This window comes from Balaenoptera physalus (assembly GCF_965194825.1).
Source record: "Balaenoptera physalus genome assembly, chromosome: 13".
Classification (NCBI taxonomy): domain Eukaryota; kingdom Metazoa; phylum Chordata; class Mammalia; order Artiodactyla; family Balaenopteridae; genus Balaenoptera; species Balaenoptera physalus.
In genome coordinates, this window is record NC_138892.1 from 101,354,587 (window position 1) to 101,374,451 (window position 19,865).

The following is a 19,865-nucleotide window of genomic DNA, read 5'->3' on the forward strand; positions in this document are numbered from 1 at the left end:
AGCGGAGCCCGAGCCCCGACCGAGCCTTGACACCGTCCGTCCGCCTCCTGGTTCCCCGGGAGCCCGGACTGGCCGGAGCCCGAGCTGTGGCGGCGCGGGGAGCGCCACGCGCCGGCGGGAGCGGAGCGGACGGGACGGGACCAGAGAGGAGGCGCGGCCGCCGTAGCAGCAGTGACGGGCGTCGGGAGCCGCGGCCTCCCGGCCCCAGCTGCCCAGGCCAGCTCCGGGAGAGCGGGGAGTACGAGAACCCCACCCTCGGGGGCAGCCCCAGGAGCGGAGGCGGGAGCGGGGACGGGAGCCACCTCTCCCCCGGCCGGAGAGATGACCCTTCGCGTTCGGGCGAGGGCAAGAAGAGACCTCGCTAGGGGACGAGTCTCTTCTTCCTAGAGGCGAGGAAGATCCCCGTACCGGCCCGGGGATGGAGCTCCCGAAGTAGAGAGGGGTGACCCTTACCAAAGGCAGCGAGTGAGACCGCCCCGGCGAGCCTCCACTCCTCCAAACCCACTCTCCTCAGTTCTGGACTTTTGAGGCATAAAGGAAGGGGGATATGCCTGTGGAGTAGACACCCTCCATCCCGTCCACAGGGGAGAGGACACTCCAGGGAAAGAAGAGGACTCGGCTCTCAGCCTTTCAGGAGAGGGGAGGAACTCCCCCCGACTTCCTTGGACCTAGACAGTGGAACAGGGCAGAGCCCCTCCGCTCAGATCTCCAGCGGACAGAAAGAGGCCTCCACTCCCGACAGATTCAGTTTGGGGGGGAGGGGGACTCCCCCAAGGGGGAGGAGACAACTCCCGGTTGGGAGAGGCTCCTCCCCTCGTCCCCAGGGTCACCGGCCGAGTGTGGGGACTGTGCCACCTTCCCCAGGTGGGACCTCCTTCTCCTCCCCCTCCCCCCGCTCCTCCTCATCGGGGGACCCAGTTCCCCTCCCCAGCTTGGGAGGCTCAGCCAAGTACAGGAAGAGCCACTGAGGATGAGACTCTTCATCTGCCTCTGAAGAGGGGAGTCCCTCCAACCCCAAACTCCAGTACCAAGTGGTCCTCTCCCTCTGCTGGGGGGGACTTGGAGACAGGTCAGTGCTTTCTTTCTTTCATCTTCTCTCTGTCATCTTTAGGCACTAGTGGGTGTAGGGGGCTGAGATGGTGACTCCTGGGTTTCATTACTGGGGAAGGTAGAGTAACAACTCGAGAACCTTCTGGGAAATGTGTTCTGAAGCTACTGGATTCAAGCCCTCATCTTGCTGCAGAGGCTCTGAGAAATGGGTTTCTTAGTGTTGGGGGACTAAAGGGATGGGATTCATTTGAGGTCCCTAGGGAAGTGTATGTTTTCATGCTGAGGGCAAAAGGGATATCAGAACACACCTGCATCTTTAGCACTCCATCCACACAGTGTAATAATGATGGCAAGCCACATCCCAGCCAGACTCCCATGCCACCCTCCATCCTTGGGCCTTTTCATGCAGAGAGTGGGCTCCCACTAAAGTCGTGGTGGCATTTGGTGGCCTGGCCTTGTCTGGGGCTTCTGTTGGTATTACATTTTCTTACCTGTAACCCTAGGTCACTTAATGTCCACCAGAGCTGTTCTCTGCAGCCCACTGTGATTACTGCTCCCTTGACAAGAAAACCAGTCTGTCTCCACTCACCCTGCCTCCAGCACCAAGAGGCCTCCTCTCATGACATCTGCATTCCTGGCCAGAAGCACAAAGTCCACAGGGAAAATGGGGATCCCATGTCCCGAGGCAAGAAGAAAGGGTGCGGGGGAATGCCAGCTCCTGGGTTGAAGTTCTTCCCTAGTGTTGGCTGGGTACCACTGCCCCAGTGCCCTACACCGCTCCTGTCTTGCTGACAGTTCCCCAGGAAAAAGCAGATCCTGGAGGGGAGGAGAGGAGGGTTGCTGCCCAGCCTCCTTCCAGTCTTCCATCGAAATCAGTTGACTGCCAGGGAGATTTGACCCCCCCCAAGGAGTTTCCTTTCAGAAAAGCACCTAATAGTCTCACCCTCTGCCTTCCTGTTTCTTGTTCAATTCTGGGTCTCTGGAACCTTGTATGTAAGTTTTCTTTCATAAGATAATAGCAGGAATCATCAAAGCCCAGACTGTTCAGAAAAGGCAAGAAAAAGGTGCTAGGAACTCCTTCTGGCTGAGCCTGGGCTGTGGGTTTAGTAGCGCTCTGCCTTTCAACCTGGGATCTGTACCTGGATGCCTGCTTTCCTGCCTCACCTTTAGGAAATACCTCGTCTCCTGTAAGGGGCATTAGGACCCCACAGAGAGTCCAAGTGGGAGGCTTCATCTTATTTGGGTTTTTATGTTTCCTCCTTTCTCTGTCTGGGCCCTGGGTGGACTGTCTGAGTCTCTAAGTACATCCACCGGGTCCTGGAAGTTACCTGTTAGTCATGGTCAGTGAGACAGGGCTCTAATTCAGGTTTGTATGGCTGTGCTGTAGAATGATGTGCGTCTGTTTCTTACTTCAGGTGGATGTGGCTCTATCCACATCCGTGCAAGGTGCGGGGACAGGTACACGTGTGCTTTTCAGACTTAGCCTCCAGTTACCTAGAACTGTGCATTTCTGGTAGGCCTCTAAGAGCAGGTGCCCCTGTGCAGGAACGTGGAGAGGGTGCTGGTGAGAATGCCCAGCTGGGAGGAAAGGCTTGGCCTGCGCTGTCCAGTGGGAGCGCTCATGGATGGCTGCCTGAGAGCCATCCCACGCAGCAGGGCAGCCCAGTCTCAGGCTAGGACCACTTCTTCTAGGACTGATCAGAGAGCTTCATTTCTGATGTTTCTGGTCTAAAAAGCATGAGGATCCTTAGCTCTTAACTCTAGAACTCCCTCCCCCATGTTTTGAAAAGAGCCAGCTCTGTGGAACAGCAGACTATTTCTCACAAAGTACTTTACCAGATGCTGGAATGCTCCTTGTTGAATGGCTCAGAGTGAGCTGGACCACAACACCTGCAGGTGTCTCACTGCCACACAGTGTAACTGGCCCTGCTGGGACTGAGTTTCCCTAGTTCTCCTTGCCTCCGTGGAATCAGTTAGAAACATATGGCTATTGAGTTGGAGTAGCTATGCTTAGAGAGTGCTATTTTCCAGATCATGTCTTATGACTAGACCTAGTTCCCCCTGAAAAATAAGGGGTGATATTCCCCCATTTCTTCATCCTGGGGAGTTTACTAGTCCTGGCATTGGTCAGTCCTGGGGCCACACTCCCCCCAAAGGAAAAGTTTGAGATTCTGACATCCTGAAAACTATTGAGAACTCAGTGCAGGTGTAAACCACTGCAAGTTTGCTACTTCCAGGCTTACCTGTATGGTCTGTCCATTTTCTAATTTTCAATTTCTAATATTCTCCTTTTTCTCTCATTCAAAAATGGTAATTGCTATACTTACATAACACTAGTGCTTTACAAATTTTAACTCAAGGTAATCCTCCCAACAACCCTATGTAGGTACGGTTATCACCTCTGTTTTCCAATGAAGAAACTACAACACAGAGAGGTTAAGTAACTTGCCTGAGGTTGCACAGCCAGTAGGTAGTGAAGCCAGGATTGAAACCCAGGCAGCCTGGCTGGTAATCGGTAATGTGGCAGACTTAGCCACTGCTCTATTAGTTTCTGCGTTATGTACAGAGCAGGAAGTTATCATTCCTTAATGTCTGACCTTGGCACCGTACAGAGAACAATTACTGACCTTTCAGAGAAAATGGGAAGAAAACTGTGCCTATTTTTTTGGGTCTTACATGTCTCACCCAGGATCAGTCCTCCCCCCACCCCACCCATAGAATGTCTTTCTGTTCTTCTCTGCCTTTCTCCCAGTAGTGTAGTGTTCATTAGACGTTCCGTGGATGTGATGGAGCCTGCCCTTTGGCTGCCTTTCCCAGTTTCTATGGGTATTTCCTTTCAGTCTTCCAGCTCGCAGAGAAGAATGTAGCCTGACTCAGGTTCTGCCCCAGCCCAGTGGCACGAGGCCCACCTGGAGAGAGAGGTCTGGGTAACTAGGTTGGTTGGACTGAGAAATGGAAGTACCTTTTGTGTGCCTTTCTAATAATAGCCCTGAACATTAGCCTGGTGCCATTATTTTGGGGAGTGTGGAATGTGTGGCAGCCACTGGCTCTTTAAGCTTCCTTCACGTCCCTCCAGGAATGAAGCTTGGACAGTGTTTATGACTGCATCCCTTTTATTGAAAGGGGGAAACTGAGGCAGGAAGACTTCAGGGAGCAAGGGGCGGTTAGGGACATTTAGTGAGTTAATGTCAAGGTTCGGAATAGAATCAAGGAACCTCACTCTCTGAGGTTCCACACACTGGGCTGCCCTTCAAGAATGGGGAAGTGATGGGGGTGAGGAAGTGGGATGGGTTTAGGAAGAACGGTGCTGAAAGATCCGAAGGATCTTGTGCTGCAAGCGTCTATCGGAAGGTATTTTGAGTGCTGGGCCGGTATCTGGAGGGCTGGCTGGGAGGGTGCTGGAGAAAGGTTAAATTTAACCTCAGTGTCCTAACCTGGTACTGGGGAAGTGCTAGGGAAGGGCATAGAACAAGTAGCAAAAGGCCAAGGGTGCTTCGCTTTCCGGGATTCACAGTGATTGGCACTGCCAAATGGGTTCTGTAAACCCCTTTGATTGTACTCTCATGTCCCTCCCTGTCCAATGTCTGGAGAGTTTCAAATGAAATGTTCCCTGAAGCCTTCTGTGTACTTAAGGTGAGACTTCCCAAGGATCTTTAGCAGGAGACAGTAGGGAATAGGGTAAAACTTCCTTACAGACCCAGGAGAAGCCTGGTCGTCGTGAACCCGCTCGTTGCCATGTTCCCGTTCAGCTGGGACAACCCAGCTCCAGGACCAGGTGGCTGCGCTTCGCACCCTGCTTTACCCCAGAAGCTGTGCTGCTTTGACGCAGTAAAGTGCTAGGAGGGCTGAGGCTTCCTGGAATGCTTAAATGTCCCTATTAGTTTCCAAGTTTCCATGGTTTTGGGGCAAGATGGTGGTGGTGGGATGGGAAGGAGAGTGGTGGGGAGAGGAGCTAAGGATAAAGGGGAAACCCCATCGTGGTGCTGTTTCTGAACAGGGCCTTTAAAGTTTTTTCTCCAGTCAAGCAGTTCTTGGGTTGCGGTTGGGTCTCATGCTGCCCAAGCCCCCGAGGCGCTAAGGTGTTTCCTTGAGCCTTCGGGAGTGGGCGTGTTGCTGGTGAGGAGCGCAGGGCAGGGGACATGCGCGTGCTTGCAGAGACTGCGTGGGTGGGGAACTTGGGGAATTGGGAGATGAGTGAGAATGCTGACCCTTTGGAGAATGTCTCCAGGGGAGAAGAGTCACTAACTAGAAGAGTGAGCCAATAGCCTGAAAGAAAGATGTGTTGGAGGCGGAGACTGGGGTAGGCAGGCATATCTGCGATTGAGCTTCTAACTACAAAGTGTGTTGGATGTGTGTGTAGTTGTATGTAACGCTGGTGCGTATTATCTGGGTGTGGATTTAGAGGTTATATACGGAATAGGTTTTCTGTCCAGGATTCTGAGGCATGTTAGCCTTGGCTCCTCTAGAGCGACGCCTCGATGGACCCTCAGCAGGGGTCCGAGGAAGAAATCCTAGCTGGAATCTGGCCGGCTGTGCAGGCACGAGCCGGTCAGGCAGCAAGCGCTTGGGGGGTGGCTGGCATCGACCCCAGGGGAGAGCCAAATGGCTACCAAGTGGTTCCTGCCAGCCTTTCCAGATTCTGCGATGCAGATCTCACCCACCGTTCTTCACCTTCCCCCACCGAGACGTCACTCTAGCTGCACCTCTCCGCCTGCAAGAGCGCCCAGGCTGCGTGGGTGGCAGCAGGGCGTGCAGACAGCAGGCGTAGGCGGGTTGGCAACGTCAGGAGTTTGCATGGAGGTGCAGCGAGCGTGCGTGCCAGGCCGGGAAGGAAGGAGAGAGGAGGAGGGCGGGAGAAGGGGAGCTAGCCCTTAGCCCCAGAGTGGTTATTTTTAGCCCGGCGATCTGATTGTTACCGGTGAGCGCGCAGCTGGGTGTCTCCCTGGCTCAGTGCAGCAGGGCAGGCCGAGAGGTGGGAGGGCCTTGCCAGTGACTTCTTCCTGGTGTCGGTGTCTGTGGGCGGGAGCTCACCAGGGGGAGCTTTAAAGGTGCCAGGGCAGCTGTGTTCGGGCTCCGTTCGCTGTGTGTGTGACTTTGTGCCCTATGGGTAACGTTATGCCGTGTATCTCATTGTGATCTCTGGTCGTGAGCCACTGTTGATGTGTCTGTCTTGCATCTGTGCTTGGCTGGTTGTCACATGTAACTTAAGTTGGGAAGTATGTAATATGCCTCATGTGCACGCGTATGTGGGATAAAAAGGAACTAACATGAAACATCTTTAAAAGTGTTGGTGTGTGCTTCATCAGTGTATACTTGTGTTTACTCTGGTTGTTTTTCTTTACACATTCACCCGTGCTATCTATCTGTGGATGTTGAATGTAAATATAACAAACAGCACGTAATTGGAGAATAGACTTTGGCTGATTTTACCTGCTATTTATTTTATTTTTAAAATTTATTTCTACATAGTTTAAAAAAATTATGTTATAGGGCTTTAAGTGAGAAGAATTGAGGGAATAGCTCAGTTTGGTGGGTGGTTTGATCTCCTTTTTAGTCCTGTGCGAAGGGAGAGGCCTCTTGGCCATGTTCCACGTGCAGATGTAGAATAAGTACCAGTCTATCACCTGGTAGGTAATTGGTGACATATCCATTTGGGGGTTCTGGTAACACCTGGTCGAGGGCTATCCCAGGAGAGGAGTCTTCTACAGGAATTAGAGTGGGAAGAACCTCTCCTTTCCTTAAAGCCCTAGGATTTGTGTATTACTTGCCACCAGTAACCACAGGTAATATTTGTCTATTCTGTTTTCCTCTTTTTCCTCTTCTCTGCAGAACCCAGAAGTACCATGGCTTCTGACCTAGAGAGTAGCCTCACCTCCATAGACTGGCTCCCCCAGCTGACCCTCCGGGCTACCATTGAGAAGCTTGGGAGTGCCTCCCAGGCTGGGCCTCCAGGCGGCAGCCGCAAATGTCCACCAGGCTCACCCACAGATCCTAACGCCACCCTGAGCAAAGATGAGGCAGCCGTCCACCAGGATGGCAAACCCCGATACAGCTACGCCACCCTCATCACCTATGCCATCAACTCTTCTCCAGCCAAGAAGATGACCCTCAGTGAGATTTACCGCTGGATCTGTGATAACTTCCCCTATTACAAGAATGCTGGCATTGGTTGGAAGGTGGGACGGCTTCTATACCCTGAGATGATTCTTAGCCTTGACAACCTTTTCCTCTACTTTTATTTCTTCCTATAACCTGGTCCAGTTCACTCTGAGCGTCTCAGATGTGTGAACTTAAAAATCTCAAATCTCCCATCCGTTACTTTTTTTCCAGAGTTGAACAACTTCCATAAGGTGTATTGGGGAAACTCCTGTGATACCGAGCCACTAAGTATAGTTATGGGGGCAACAGGATGCTGACGCTTATCAGACCCTCTTATCCTCTGGTTCATTTCACAGATATTTATTGCCACTCTACTCTGTTGAAGTCACGTGCAAAGTGTGGCATTGCTCCATCCTACCTAGAGGTAGCATCTCATCAGGTTTGCAGAGCTTCATTCCACATAGTCGTCATCTTTTAAAAAATTGTGTACGAAGAAAAAGAATAATATAATTAGGTTCTTCCCCAGCAGCTCATCCACCATGCAAGGAAGGAGAGGATAAGTTGTTTGGCTGGAGATAAAGGAAAAAGGGGCCTCCCCTTCCAAGCAAAGAAGGAAGACTGATGTTCTCAGTCCTTTGGAGCAATCACTCGCTTGCCAATTGTTGAGTAGGAATGGGGATTTAATGTAGGTCTGTCACTCTGTAAATCACCGGCTGACATACAGACCAGATGACGAGCTGGAGACCGTTGAAAGCATTTAGTTTTTCCTTTAGAAATATGTTCCTGCTAGCTGCCACAGCCTCCAGCCACCTCACCCAAGACATGTAGCAACAATATTTCTTTCCTCCAAATGTGACCATTCCATGGGCTGTTGAGAAGACAAAGGCGAACTGTGCCTTGTTTCACTCATAATTTATATTTTGTTATCATTTACATCATCAGTTTCTGCTTTTTTTTTTCCTTGGCCACACCACTCGACTTGTGTGATCTTAGTTCCCCGAGTAGGGATCAAACCCACGCCCTTGGCAGTGAAAGCTCGAGTCCTAACCACTGGACCGCCGGGGAATTCCCACATCATCAGTTTTAAAACATTGTTCTTTCAATACTGATAGAATGAGTTAAGGGACTGGGCAGATGTGATTTTTTTTAATTGAAGTATAGTTGCTATACAATATTATGTAAGTTATAGGTGTACAATATAGTGACTCACAATTTTTAAAGGTTATACTCCATTTATAGTTATTATGAAATATTGGCTATATTTCCCATATTGTACAATATATCCTTGCAGCTTATTTTATACACAATAGTTTGTACCTCTTTCTCCCCTATTCCTATATTGCCCCTACTCCCCTCTCCTCACTAATAACCACTAGTTTGTTCTCTATATCTGTAACTTTGCTTCTTTATTGTTATATTCCCTAGTTTGTTGTATTTTTCAGATTCCACACGTTAGCGATATCGTACAGTATTTGTCTTTCTCTGTCTGACTTATTCCACTAAGCATAATGCTCTCCAAGTCCATCCATGTTGCTGCAGATGCAAAATTTCATTCTTTATGATGGCTGAGTAGTATTCTGTTGTGTGTGTGTGTGTGTGTGTGTGTGTGTGTGTATGCACACACTCCACATCTTTATCCATTCATCTATTGATGGACACTTAGGTTTGGGCAGATGTGATTTTGAGGCATTTATATACCTGTTATTAGTTGGGTGGAAAGATTGAAAAACTATATAATCAGCTTTCTAGAAGCACCTGGTAGTCAAATTTACAGCCATTACCTCTCATCAATTTAATTGCTTCCTTTTTCTTATCTCATTGCTCTTGCTATCTGATAGGTAATTTCCTCCATAAGTATAGTTAAGAGGTGCTTTGTTTACCCTGATACTTGAACTTTAGTGTGTGTTATATCCCTTTGTGTCCGTCTGTGCACTACTGGAAAATTTTCTGCTTTGCACAATGCTCAAATCTAACTTGCTTCTCTGCTTCCCCAGAATTCAATTCGGCACAACCTTTCTCTCAACAAGTGTTTCCGGAAGGTGCCCAGACCTCGGGATGACCCTGGGAAGGTGAGATTCTGCTGTAAGCGGTGAAGGGAGGAGCAGGAAGGAGCGAGAAGTAGTTGACAGCTTAGAGTCCTATGGCTGTTTTAATTACCCAGAAGAGGAAATCATGTTAATTAGAGAAGCAGCTTTATTTTTTTCCTCAAAGGAAGAGCTTGGTTATCAAGCAAGTGGGTCCCCATGAGAGTGAATGACTAAGGAAGACTGAAATTTTTTTTAAAAGAAATATTTATTTAAAAAATGGACTTTGATGCCCCCTTTTTTGTGCATGGTGCTCTTTCTAGATGTAAAAGGTGGGCTTAATAACCTTTGTAGGAGTTTTTCTATATAAAAATCCCATGATTTTTTACCTTCAAAAGAGAGACGGGATGGATCATCCTCTTTGTTTGACAGCTGTGGATGCTGAAGTCCAAGAGAGTTTTGCCTCAGATCACATGGAAGGGAAGGGTTGGTCTGGACATTTCCAGCTCTTTGAACTAGATGCTGTGTTCTGTCCCTCTAGTATGATCGAGGCCTCAGTGAGCTGTTAGGACAAATTTATTCCTCAAAAATAGCTGGTACCCTCAGGATTCTATGTGAATTTCCAGTCCTTTTTCATTTCTTTTTTTTTTTTTTAAGGTTCCAGATAGATGATCTTCTTTAATGTTAATGTTATTTATTTATTTATTTATTTATTTTTATTTTTTATTTTTTATTTATTTTTTTAAATTGAAGTACAGTTGAATTACAATCCAGTCATTTTTAAAAATATAACTCTTATTTTATGTGAAAATCCCTTCAAATGTCTACTTTTCCAAAGGTGGGAATTTCCGTATATAATGATTTTTTTTTTTCTTTATGGGGATGGGTTCTCCTTCTAGGGCTCTTATTGGACAATCGATACCTGCCCTGACATCTCCCGGAAGAGAAGACACCCTCCAGATGATGATGTAAGTCTCCACCTCAATGAGATGCCATTTATGGGCCAGCTGCTCCTTCCACATCTTTGCCTGCTTCTTCAGTCATTTCCTAAATTTGGGGCCAAGGTCAAATACCAGCAGGTGTGGAACCATTGGTCTTGGGAGGATGTTTAGCATCTGCTTATAGATTTCTCTTCTTTCACAACCCTCAGCTATCCCAGGACTCACCAGAACAGGAGGCAAGCAAGAGCCCACGGGGAGGCGTTCCAGGGAGTGGAGAAGCCTCACTGCCTCCCGAGGGGAATCCTCAGATGCCACTCCAGAGCCCCACATCTATCGCCAGCTACAGCCAGGTAGGAGGTGGAGGTGGCAGGGGATATAGGGATGGATGGATGGATGGATGGATGGATGGGTGGGTGGGTGGGTGGTAGAATAGATTCATATATCTGTTGGTTCAAAATTATGTGTTGAGTATCTGTGCTGTAGTAGGCAGATAAACTGGGAAAGGAGAAAGGGAAAGAGGGAAGCTGAGAGAGAGATGGAGAGAGAGAGAGAGAGACAACAAAATTTTAAGAAAGATCAGAAAAAAAGTGGTGAGAAGACAAGAAAGAGAGCCAAAAAGGTTATGAGAAAGGAAAGATGACTATGGATGTAGCACAGGAAAAGGGCAAGAAGCTACATCAAGATAGGAATGAATGAGAAAAGGAGAAAATGATGCTCATTCATTGAAAAGGTGGGAGAGGATGAAGAGGACAGGCAGGAGAACTTGGTGTCCACTAAAGGGTTGTATTGGTCCCTCACGTAGGACACGGATCGAGTCTTTCTTACCTCTTTCTGCAGGGCACAGGGTCTGTGGATGGCGGAGCCGTGGCAGCAGGGGCTCCAGGCCGAGAGAGCACCGAGGGTCCCCCTCCCCTGTACAACACCACCCATGACTTCAAATTCTCCTACTCAGAGATCAATTTTCAGGATCTAAGCTGGTCCTTCCGCAACCTCTACAAATCCATGCTGGAGAAGTCCTCTTCCTCCTCTCAGCACGGTGAGTCTGGAGTGGGGAGGGGAGCAGAGACGTCCTTGGGTTTTTGAACAGATGGGGACATTCTCTTCTTTCCCTCTTTCTTACTTGTAACACAAGGAGAGGTTGATCACTGGTCAGGGAAAGCATGTCATGAGCCAAAACTGCTTGGAGTCAGAGCTCTTCTGGCTTAGTTCTGAAGGACAGCTGTTTCACGAGGCGGGCTAGGTCATTAGTTTCAGTAAGTGAGTTGGAGGAATCCCCCATCTATTAGAACTAAGGGCCGTGATTTTATGGCTGCCAGCAAGTCATTCTGAGGATGGCCACTAGGGGACAGCAGTAGTTTCCTTTTCCTAAGGATCCCTGCGTTTCACTGTGAGAAGAATTTATTTTTTAGCGTATTTATGTTAATTTTTATTAGGAACAATTTCAAACAGATGCGAAAATAGAGAAAATAGTATAATAAACCCTCATATTTTCATTGCCCAACTTTACCAGTTACCGATATGTTAAGCTTGTTTTGTTTACCACCCAGCTTTTCTTTTAAACGGAGGAATTTAATGCACATCATTCTACCTGCAAATACTGGTTCAGTATGCCTCCTTAATGATAAAGACTTTTCTTTTAGTTATGCATTGCCATGATGACTCCTAACACAGTAAATAATGCTTCCTTAATATAAGTTTATATCTCATCCATACTCAAATTTCCCGAATTAACATATGAGAATGATTTGAAGTCGTTATTGGGAGACTTTTTGAGAGATTGTCTGGTTCAGTGCTCTGTGATTCCTGTTTCTTAAGTTTTTATTTTTTATTTTATTTTTACTTTTTTTTTTTTGCCGCACCACACGGCTTGCGGGATCTTAATTCCCCGACCAGGGTTTGAACCCATGCCCCCTGCAGTGGAAGCACGGAGTCCTACCGTTGGACCACCAGGGAATTCCCCTAAATTTTTAAAAAGAATTTAGAGGTAGGGATGAAGTCAGGACTTTAGGTGAATCATCAGATCTTGTTCTGTCCAGTGGCCTTGGATAGGCGACCGGAGATGAGTGGAATGATAAAAAGCGGTTAGGAGTCACTTTGGGGAAAATTGTATTAATTGTCATTAATTGTCTTTTATATCCCAGGGGATTCCTATCTAGAGTTGTGTTGCTAGATTGCAGCATTTGCTTGAGAAATGAGTCCAACTCAGGTGACTTGGTTGATTGGAAGTAGGGAGCTTGGAGGGCTCCCAGAAACAAAGGGAAAAATTAGATGGAGCGAGGACAGCAGAGAGTTCACTTAAGTTTAATCACGGCTGAAAGCCTGGGTCTCCATTTCGAGCTCTTCCGTGCCCCATCTGTTTGAGAAATTCATCCGTCCCCACTCTACTGCGCACCCGGACTCCGTTTTTCGTACTGACTACAAGGAGGCAGAAGCCTGTAGGACAATAAGGGAAAGGAGAGAACAGAGGCCCATGGCTTTGTTTTACTTATAATTTGCTTTTGGAACTTTACCTGATGTCCGATGTCTTTTGAAACTGTGATTCCAGGACTACATCCCAGATCCTTGAAAAATAGCATGAAAAGGTGCATGCTGACCTTTTGGCTAAAATTTCAGCGGTTGTCGGTGCTGTCGAGGGCCTCCGTCTGTCGGTTAACCCTGCCGGGGGGAGGAAGGGGGCCCAGGGGACCCTGCTGTCCCAGAACGTCCCGTCTCCACCCAGTGGACGTCCTGAGCGATGCGTTGCCCCACTCACGTACCCGCTTCCCCACCCCCCCTCCGCCCCTCCCCGCAGGCTTTTCGTCTCTCCTGGGGGACCTGCCGCCCTCTAACAACTACTACATGTACCAGCAGCCGCCGCCGCCGCCACCGCCCCAGCCGCCGCCTCCGCAGCCGCAGCCGCAGCCGCAGCCGCAGCAGGCACCCGCCCAGGGCCCCTCCGCTGTGGGCGGTGCGCCCCCCCTGCACACCCCAAGCCCAGATGGTTGTGCCCCACCAGGGGGGAAGCAAGCGGGGGCCGAGGGCTACGGGCCGCCCCCTGTGATGGCCATGCACCCACCCCCGCTGCAGCACGGCGGCTACCACCCTCATCAGCACCATCCCCCCACCCACCCTGCCCAGCCGCCGCCGCCGCCGCAGCAGCAACAGGCACAAGGCCAGGCTGCCATCAACAGCACTGGCTTTGGTGAGTAGGGAGGGTGCAGGGACACCCTAGAGGACTGCGGGTTGAGCCCCCTGTTCTGACTCTGGCAGGAGGTGCGACTGGTTAGGAAGTTCACAGTGGGTCTTGTAGCCTCTCTCCCGTGAGAGCTCGTCTGAGCCGCGGAGGTTGCTGCTTAGAGCTCTATATTAGAGAATTCTTGGATAAATCGGGATTATTTTCCATATTCTTCTGCCCATGAGCTTGGCTGTCTGTAATTAAAGCATTGATAGCTTTGTTTGTCCTAAATCTCCAGGGAGGGAGAGTCCAAAATTATCTTGGTCATGCAGCTGATAACCTACGTAGACGCAAGAATCTTGCATTCAGTAGTCAATCTGCTGTCAGTTGGTGGCTGTCTTACCCCTCACTCTGTCTCATTACCACGTCCCCCTCCTCTTTACAGCCTTTCCTCCTGACTGGTGCTCCAATATTGACTCCTTAAAGGAAAGCTTCAAGATGGTGAACCGGCTCAACTGGTCCAGCATTGAGCAGTCACAGTTCTCAGGTCAGTGATCAAAGGATGGTGCCTGGAGGGAAGAGGGATATAGGGACGTGGAAAAACCCAGTGGAAGCCGGAACCAGGAGGGGATGGTTAAGTGAAGCTTGAGGATGGAGGATTTCATGTTACACAAGGTGGATAATATTGATGCCCTCTTCAAGTTAGTTTTAATTAATTTTTGCCTTAACTCAAAATATGACGGTGGTTTATTCCACTGAGCTTTATCTTCAGGAGAACGAGGCTGTCAGGAATTCAGCACCCTGGACCACTATTTTGTAGTTTTGTCACCATTTACTGACAGTGTGACCGCAGCTAATTCACTCAGTCACTTGAAACTTCTATTCATCAGAAAGATGGAAATTATAACAAGAATTTACTAAGGAACCAAATGTAAAATAGATAGCTAGTGGGAAGCAGCCGCATAGCACGGAGCTGTGCTTTGTGACCACCTAGAGGGGTGGGATAGGGAGGGTGGGAGGGAGACGCAAGAGGGAAGAGATATGGGGACATATGTATATGTATAGCTGATTCACTTTGTTATACAGCAGCAACTAACACACCATTGTAAAGCAATTATACTCCAATAAAGATGTTAAAAAAATTTTTTTAGAAAGAAAAGAATTTAGTAAGGAAGAAATAGAATGAGAGTTTGAAAATGTAGGACTCTAACAGATGTCAATTATTGGTAGCGCATATAATCAGCGGTGTTGATTGGCCATGTAGTTGGAGCAGTGAGTTGGGCATAGAACCGCTAGGGGCACTGGGGCCTCTGCAAGGCTAGCCTTTCTTGCTGCTCTGTTTGCAGAGCTGATGGAGAGTCTGCGGCAGGCAGAGCAGAAGAACTGGAGCCTGGACCAGCATCACATTGCCAATCTGTGTGACTCCCTCAACCACTTCCTCACTCAGACTGGTCACGTGCCCCCCCAGGGGGGCTCCCACCGGCCACCCGCCCCCGCCCGCATTGCTGATTCCTGTGCCCTCACTAGTGGCAAACAGGAGCCAGCCATGAACCAAGGTACCGCACAAAGCAAGCTGCCAAGGAGGTGGAGACTGGATGATGAAAAGGAAGGGGGACGAGAAGGGCAGAAGAGAACTGAGAGACATCAGCTTATGAGCAGTGATCCAAATGCCAAAGAAATAGACCATATGATTCCTTTTAGATCTTGATCTGGGAGGTCAGGGTTACTGAAGAAAAGGGAAGAGGAAGTCCCTGTTCCAAATTTGTGTCTCAGTAACCCCTCCCTGGATCGTGATTAGGTGGAGTTGTGATTCTCTACAGTTATATGGTCTTCAAACTGGTGAAGTAAGAGTCGATGATCACGGTTCTATATTTGTCATCCTTCTGATAGCTGTGATATTGAACTCCACTGGTATCGGGTCCCTTTGTGCCCTAAGTGGTGAGGACTGATAGCTTCTGCAGAAAGCCTTGATGCCCACAGGAGCTACAGAACAGAGTAGGGAAGGGAGAAGAGATGAAGGGGAGCAAGAGTATTTTTTTCTCCCTCTCTATCTGACTCTGCTTCCTTGAATACGATGGTCCCACTCACTTAACTCTTGTCTTGCTTTGGCAGTGAACTCTTACGTGCACCCTCAAGCCCCCCACCTCTACCCGGGTCCATCACCAATGTACCCACTTGCCACCCAGGACTCAGCAGGATACAATCGCCCAGGTAAGAGCCAGGAAGCTTGTTTCACCACCAACGAGCCGTTTGGCTTTCCTGTGGCTCCGAGTCTGCATTCTTGGCTCTTTTGCCTGCACCTGCTGGGAGGGGGTGAGCCTTCCTGATTCTCAAGGCTGGAGGGTGGTCCACCTGCTAGGGAGGTGTATGTCATGGGAGACTAAAGAAGACCAACTTACTTTAAAATGAGCTCGTGCCGGCAGTCATGAAAGGAAGTAGAAGCATGGCTATAAGCAAAAGATAGACGTGTAGAACATTTATGCCTAGCTTCGGAATCTAGGTGGGAGATACACTCAGACAAATGACATGAACATGTTGTGCAAATGTACCTGCTTTGTGCCCACGTCTGCTTTCTTGTCTTCCTGACCTCTAGTATCAGGGTTCTGGGATTGAACTACCTCTGATGGTGAGAGTAGGTGGGGAGACCCTAAATTGCCATAAATACTACAAAACGAACAGATCCTTCACCTTTAAATGCACTTGAGAAAAATCACTGTTATCATGCTGCCTAACCACAGTGTTTTCAGTTTTGGAGGAGATGTTCAGCTCTTTGTGCATGTATTCCTTCTCCGTGTGATTTATATACAAATTTCTGTATTGCTATTTCATGTAATAGTATATTCTGTATGGTTTTTTGTCATTATTACATAGTCTTCATAAGTATAATTTTTTTGTTGTTTTTTGGCCACTCATCGTGGCTTGCGGGATCTTAGTTCCCCGACCAGGGATCACACCCGGGCCCTTGGCAGTGAAAGCGCAGAGTCCTAACCACTGAACCGCCAGGGAAGTCCCCATGAGTATAATTTTTAATGGCTGCATACTGTGACATTGCCATGTGGCCTAGTTTACTCTGAGTCTTTCCTGAGATCTCACTGAAGTGGTGTCTGGAAACAAAAATAACCCTGGGCTGATCAGGACAATAGTTTCCCCAGACCCTCCCCATGGTGGTGTTTGGGGTTGACCACCGTCCATCAAGATGGATAGAACGGCTTCCCATCCACTCTCCTTTTAATCTCCTTCTCTCTTCCCCACAGCACACCACATGGTCCCTCGGCCGCCAGTTCCACCTCCTGGGGCCAGTGAGGAGATCCCCGATGATTTCGACTGGGACTTGATTACCTAGTGCATCTGAGCGCCTGGCCATCAGCCCAGGGCTGGGTGGTGAAGTCTGGCAGTGGGGAAAGCACAGCCCCAGCCCATCCCTTCCGCCCTTGCCTGTATATAGATATATATCCTCTTTTTTTTTTTTTTTTCTTTCTCTGCCAGAGAAGCCACCGCAAGATGCTGCCGAAGATAACCCCCTCTTTTCTGCCTCATTCTTCCTCTTCCTTCTTGTTTTTCTCCTAATTCTTTTATTATTATTCTTATTATATTATTATTATTATTATTGGTTATATGCTGTCTCCGGTCTCCTGTCCCTCCACCATGGACCACGTCCACCTCTTGCTAATTTAAAATCATCTGGCTGGAAGGTGAGGCCATGAGAGCCGCAGAGAAAGGTCTCAAATTTTGATTTCCCTTTCGTGTTGGGAAAGTCAGCGCTAGTCCCACCTTTCAGCCCCACATTGTTTTCTGTGGATATCCGTTCTATCCAGGACTGGAGAAGCCACGTTATCAAGTAGAAGGGATCTAAAACACTGCTTGGCAGCCATGAATTTGCAGGTTTTACTCAATGGTGCTAATTTTGTCCTCTGAGCTCTTCCTTGTCCCTTTATTTCTCCAGTCCTACTTCTGCTGAATCTCATTCCCCATCAAGGACAAGAGTGATGGTGGTGGCAGTAAAACCCTAGTGGAATAAGAGGTCTGGGTTGGGTCGAGTAGAATATCGTAGAGGGGTGATGGAATATAAAACAGTCAGAAATTGCGTCTATGCTACTCTGTCAGATAAACTGTCATTGGCTTATTCCTGGCCTGTTCTCTGTAGGAGATAGAGTCGGGCTTAGCCAGAACTCTGCTTCTCTGGTGGAAATGAGGACAACTCTTCAGCATAGGTTCAGCTTTTTGGAGATGGTTTCAATTGAACCATTTTGACTTTTAAACATCATTTTCTCTGGAAATTAACTGTGGCTTTTATTTGCATTTACCAATTATCCTTTCACCCCCTTATCTCATTCAGCAAATATTATTTTGTCCTCCTTTAGTTGTCTGCTCACCTCTTCCACCCATGGTATTTTCTTGCCTCATTTTCTGGCATTCTCAAGAAAGGAGAGTAACCCATTATTCCTTGTAGTCTCACCATGTCCTAGGGCAAGACGGGAATCTCTTTCCCACCCATCATAGCAGAACCAAACCTACAGTACTGGTGGCAGGAGGGTGCGGGGAGGAGAGGGGAGCTGGCATAGACATGGGTGGAGAATATTTCAGTTATTTAACTATGTAGGCAAATGCTTCTCTTGGAATCCAGATCATTGGGGCTGAAGCTTTTGCAATCAGCCTTTTGAGGGGTGAAGGGAAATTGGTAGAGGGGAATAAGTAACCTAAAGCAAAGAGCTCCATGAGGGCCAAGGGAGACCCCCCAGAGATAGGTACAGGGATAACTTACCTCCTTTAACAAGGAGTGGCCATGATTTATTGCTGCAAAGTACTTAGTGTATATTTGATATTAATTGTTGAATTTTAGTCATGAGAGGGAAGAACAATTTTACTTCCGTTTTTATTTTGCTGAATGTTCACTTTCTCAAAGCTGCAGGACAAAATGTACGGAATGGACAAGGCCACTCTCTCTGTGATTTCTGCTTTGTGTTCATATTCTTTTATTTACCCATGCTTTCTGCTCTCCTGCTTTTCCCCCTCATCCGCCCCTTCCTTTCTTTGTAAGGGATTCTGTATGAGAGTTTGTTGAAGACGTCCAGTGAGGCTGAAGTCAGGGGGCAAGAAAGGGCAGTTAACTAAACAGCACTTTATTTCTTTGAAGTTCTTTGTAAGAAGTAGGGGTGTGAGTGGTGTGAATCCCTCATGGTGTCGGAGGGCAGTCAGTGGGGTTGAAGTATGACGTAAGATTTCCTCTTGGGGAAAGGAGAATTTCTCTTGAGGGTGGTGACACGCCTTGGCCCAGTGTCCTTATCTGAGGCGTGTCTTCCTTATCCTTCCAATCAAGGTGCCTCCTACATACAACGTCCCATCTGTTCTCCCTAAGATTCCCCCTTGACAAATCATCACTCTTTTCTAAACCCCTTTTCTACCCAGATCCATACAGGATTTGCAAGGGTAGACTAAATCAGACATGTAAATGTCTCTTGTTTATATTTCATCTGTGTCTTCTGGGTCATTAAGAAGGGTCAAAAACGAGGGTCATTAAGAACTCTGGCAGGCAGAGTAACTGAAGTCAGGGGCTAGGGCTGGAGATTGGCCGTCAGGCCTTCTGGGATTTTAGCTCCTCTCCACTAAACCCAGCCTTGCTAAATGGCACAGGACAAACCTGACCCTCTTTGGGCCTCGGTTTCCCCTCCCCTCCATGAAATGGAAAGAATCCTACTTTGTCTTGTTGGTCCAGCGTTGCTGGCCGTGAAAGTTTTGTCATTGTTGTTGTCTTGGGTGATGTGTGCAAAACTGCAGGAGCTCACTGCCTAAAAGAGGAAGTAAGGGAGAAAGTGGAGGAGAGGGACGGAAGGAGCAATTCTTTGGTATTGATCCACCCATCCCTGCCTTTCTCTCTTCAACCCCCATGTTTCTGGTTTGGTGAGTCCTTCATACCACCCATAATGCTTTGCATTGGTGCAGGCTGGGGCGGGGGGTGTATGGTCTCACAAGTTGTTGTTGTTTGCATGCTTTCTTAATAAAAAAAAAAAAGAATGTTTATGGTTTTATCTTCCTGGCGCTGGTCTCAAATTTGTTTTTGCCAGGGTAGGAAAAGAGAAACGTGAAAGCATTTGTCTTCTATTGCCCCTCCTCACCACCCCTCACTGGGTTTGATTAGTTGACCCTGACATTTTTTGTAAGATAGATGGGAAAAAAGAATTAAAAGCATGCCTTTAACATTCTTTTTTTCAAATGCTATTAAATATAGCGAAATATTGTTGGGAGAGGCAGTCCCCCCTTGCAGCTTGATGTGTGGACTAAGCCATCTTGCTTGCATTCTGGGATATTTTGAAGATTAAACATACTACAATTTGAGGGGGACTTGGGTCCCCCTCTGGGACTTCCAGGGAACACTTACAGGTACTCGCCAGAGTTTTTCATTGGAAATGAGGGAATTCCATTGTAGGGATTTCTTCAAAATACATTTCCAGGGTAAATAGAACTCTCAAAAGGAGTCCAGAAATGTCAACTATTGAACTATTGAATCTTTATAACTATGCCAGAATCATTCACCCTGGTATCCTATACAGTAACCCTAGAAGTTAGGGACTTATACCCAGGGTCCCGTGAGAAATGTTG

At 48.0% G+C, this 19,865-nt stretch overlaps 1 protein-coding gene across 2 annotated transcripts; it reads left to right on the forward strand.

Annotated features, from left to right (window-relative positions):
- Nucleotides 1-590: 590 nt before the first annotated feature.
- Nucleotides 591-19,294, forward strand: FOXJ2 (forkhead box J2). Of its 2 annotated transcripts, XM_082420225.1 has the most exons (11): nt 591-1,069; nt 6,880-7,226; nt 9,144-9,218; nt 10,073-10,141; nt 10,324-10,464; nt 10,952-11,150; nt 12,906-13,295; nt 13,714-13,815; nt 14,615-14,824; nt 15,381-15,479; nt 16,523-19,294. In XM_082420225.1, the coding sequence occupies exons 2-11, from the start codon at nt 6,894-6,896 to the stop codon at nt 16,609-16,611; spliced, it is 1,707 nt and encodes a 568-aa protein (XP_082276351.1). In that variant the 5' UTR covers nt 591-1,069; nt 6,880-6,893; the 3' UTR covers nt 16,612-19,294. The 2 variants fall into 2 exon arrangements, with proteins under 2 accessions (XP_082276351.1, XP_082276350.1); XM_082420224.1 differs by lacking the exons at nt 591-1,069; nt 14,615-14,824.
- Nucleotides 19,295-19,865: the final 571 nt, after the last annotated feature.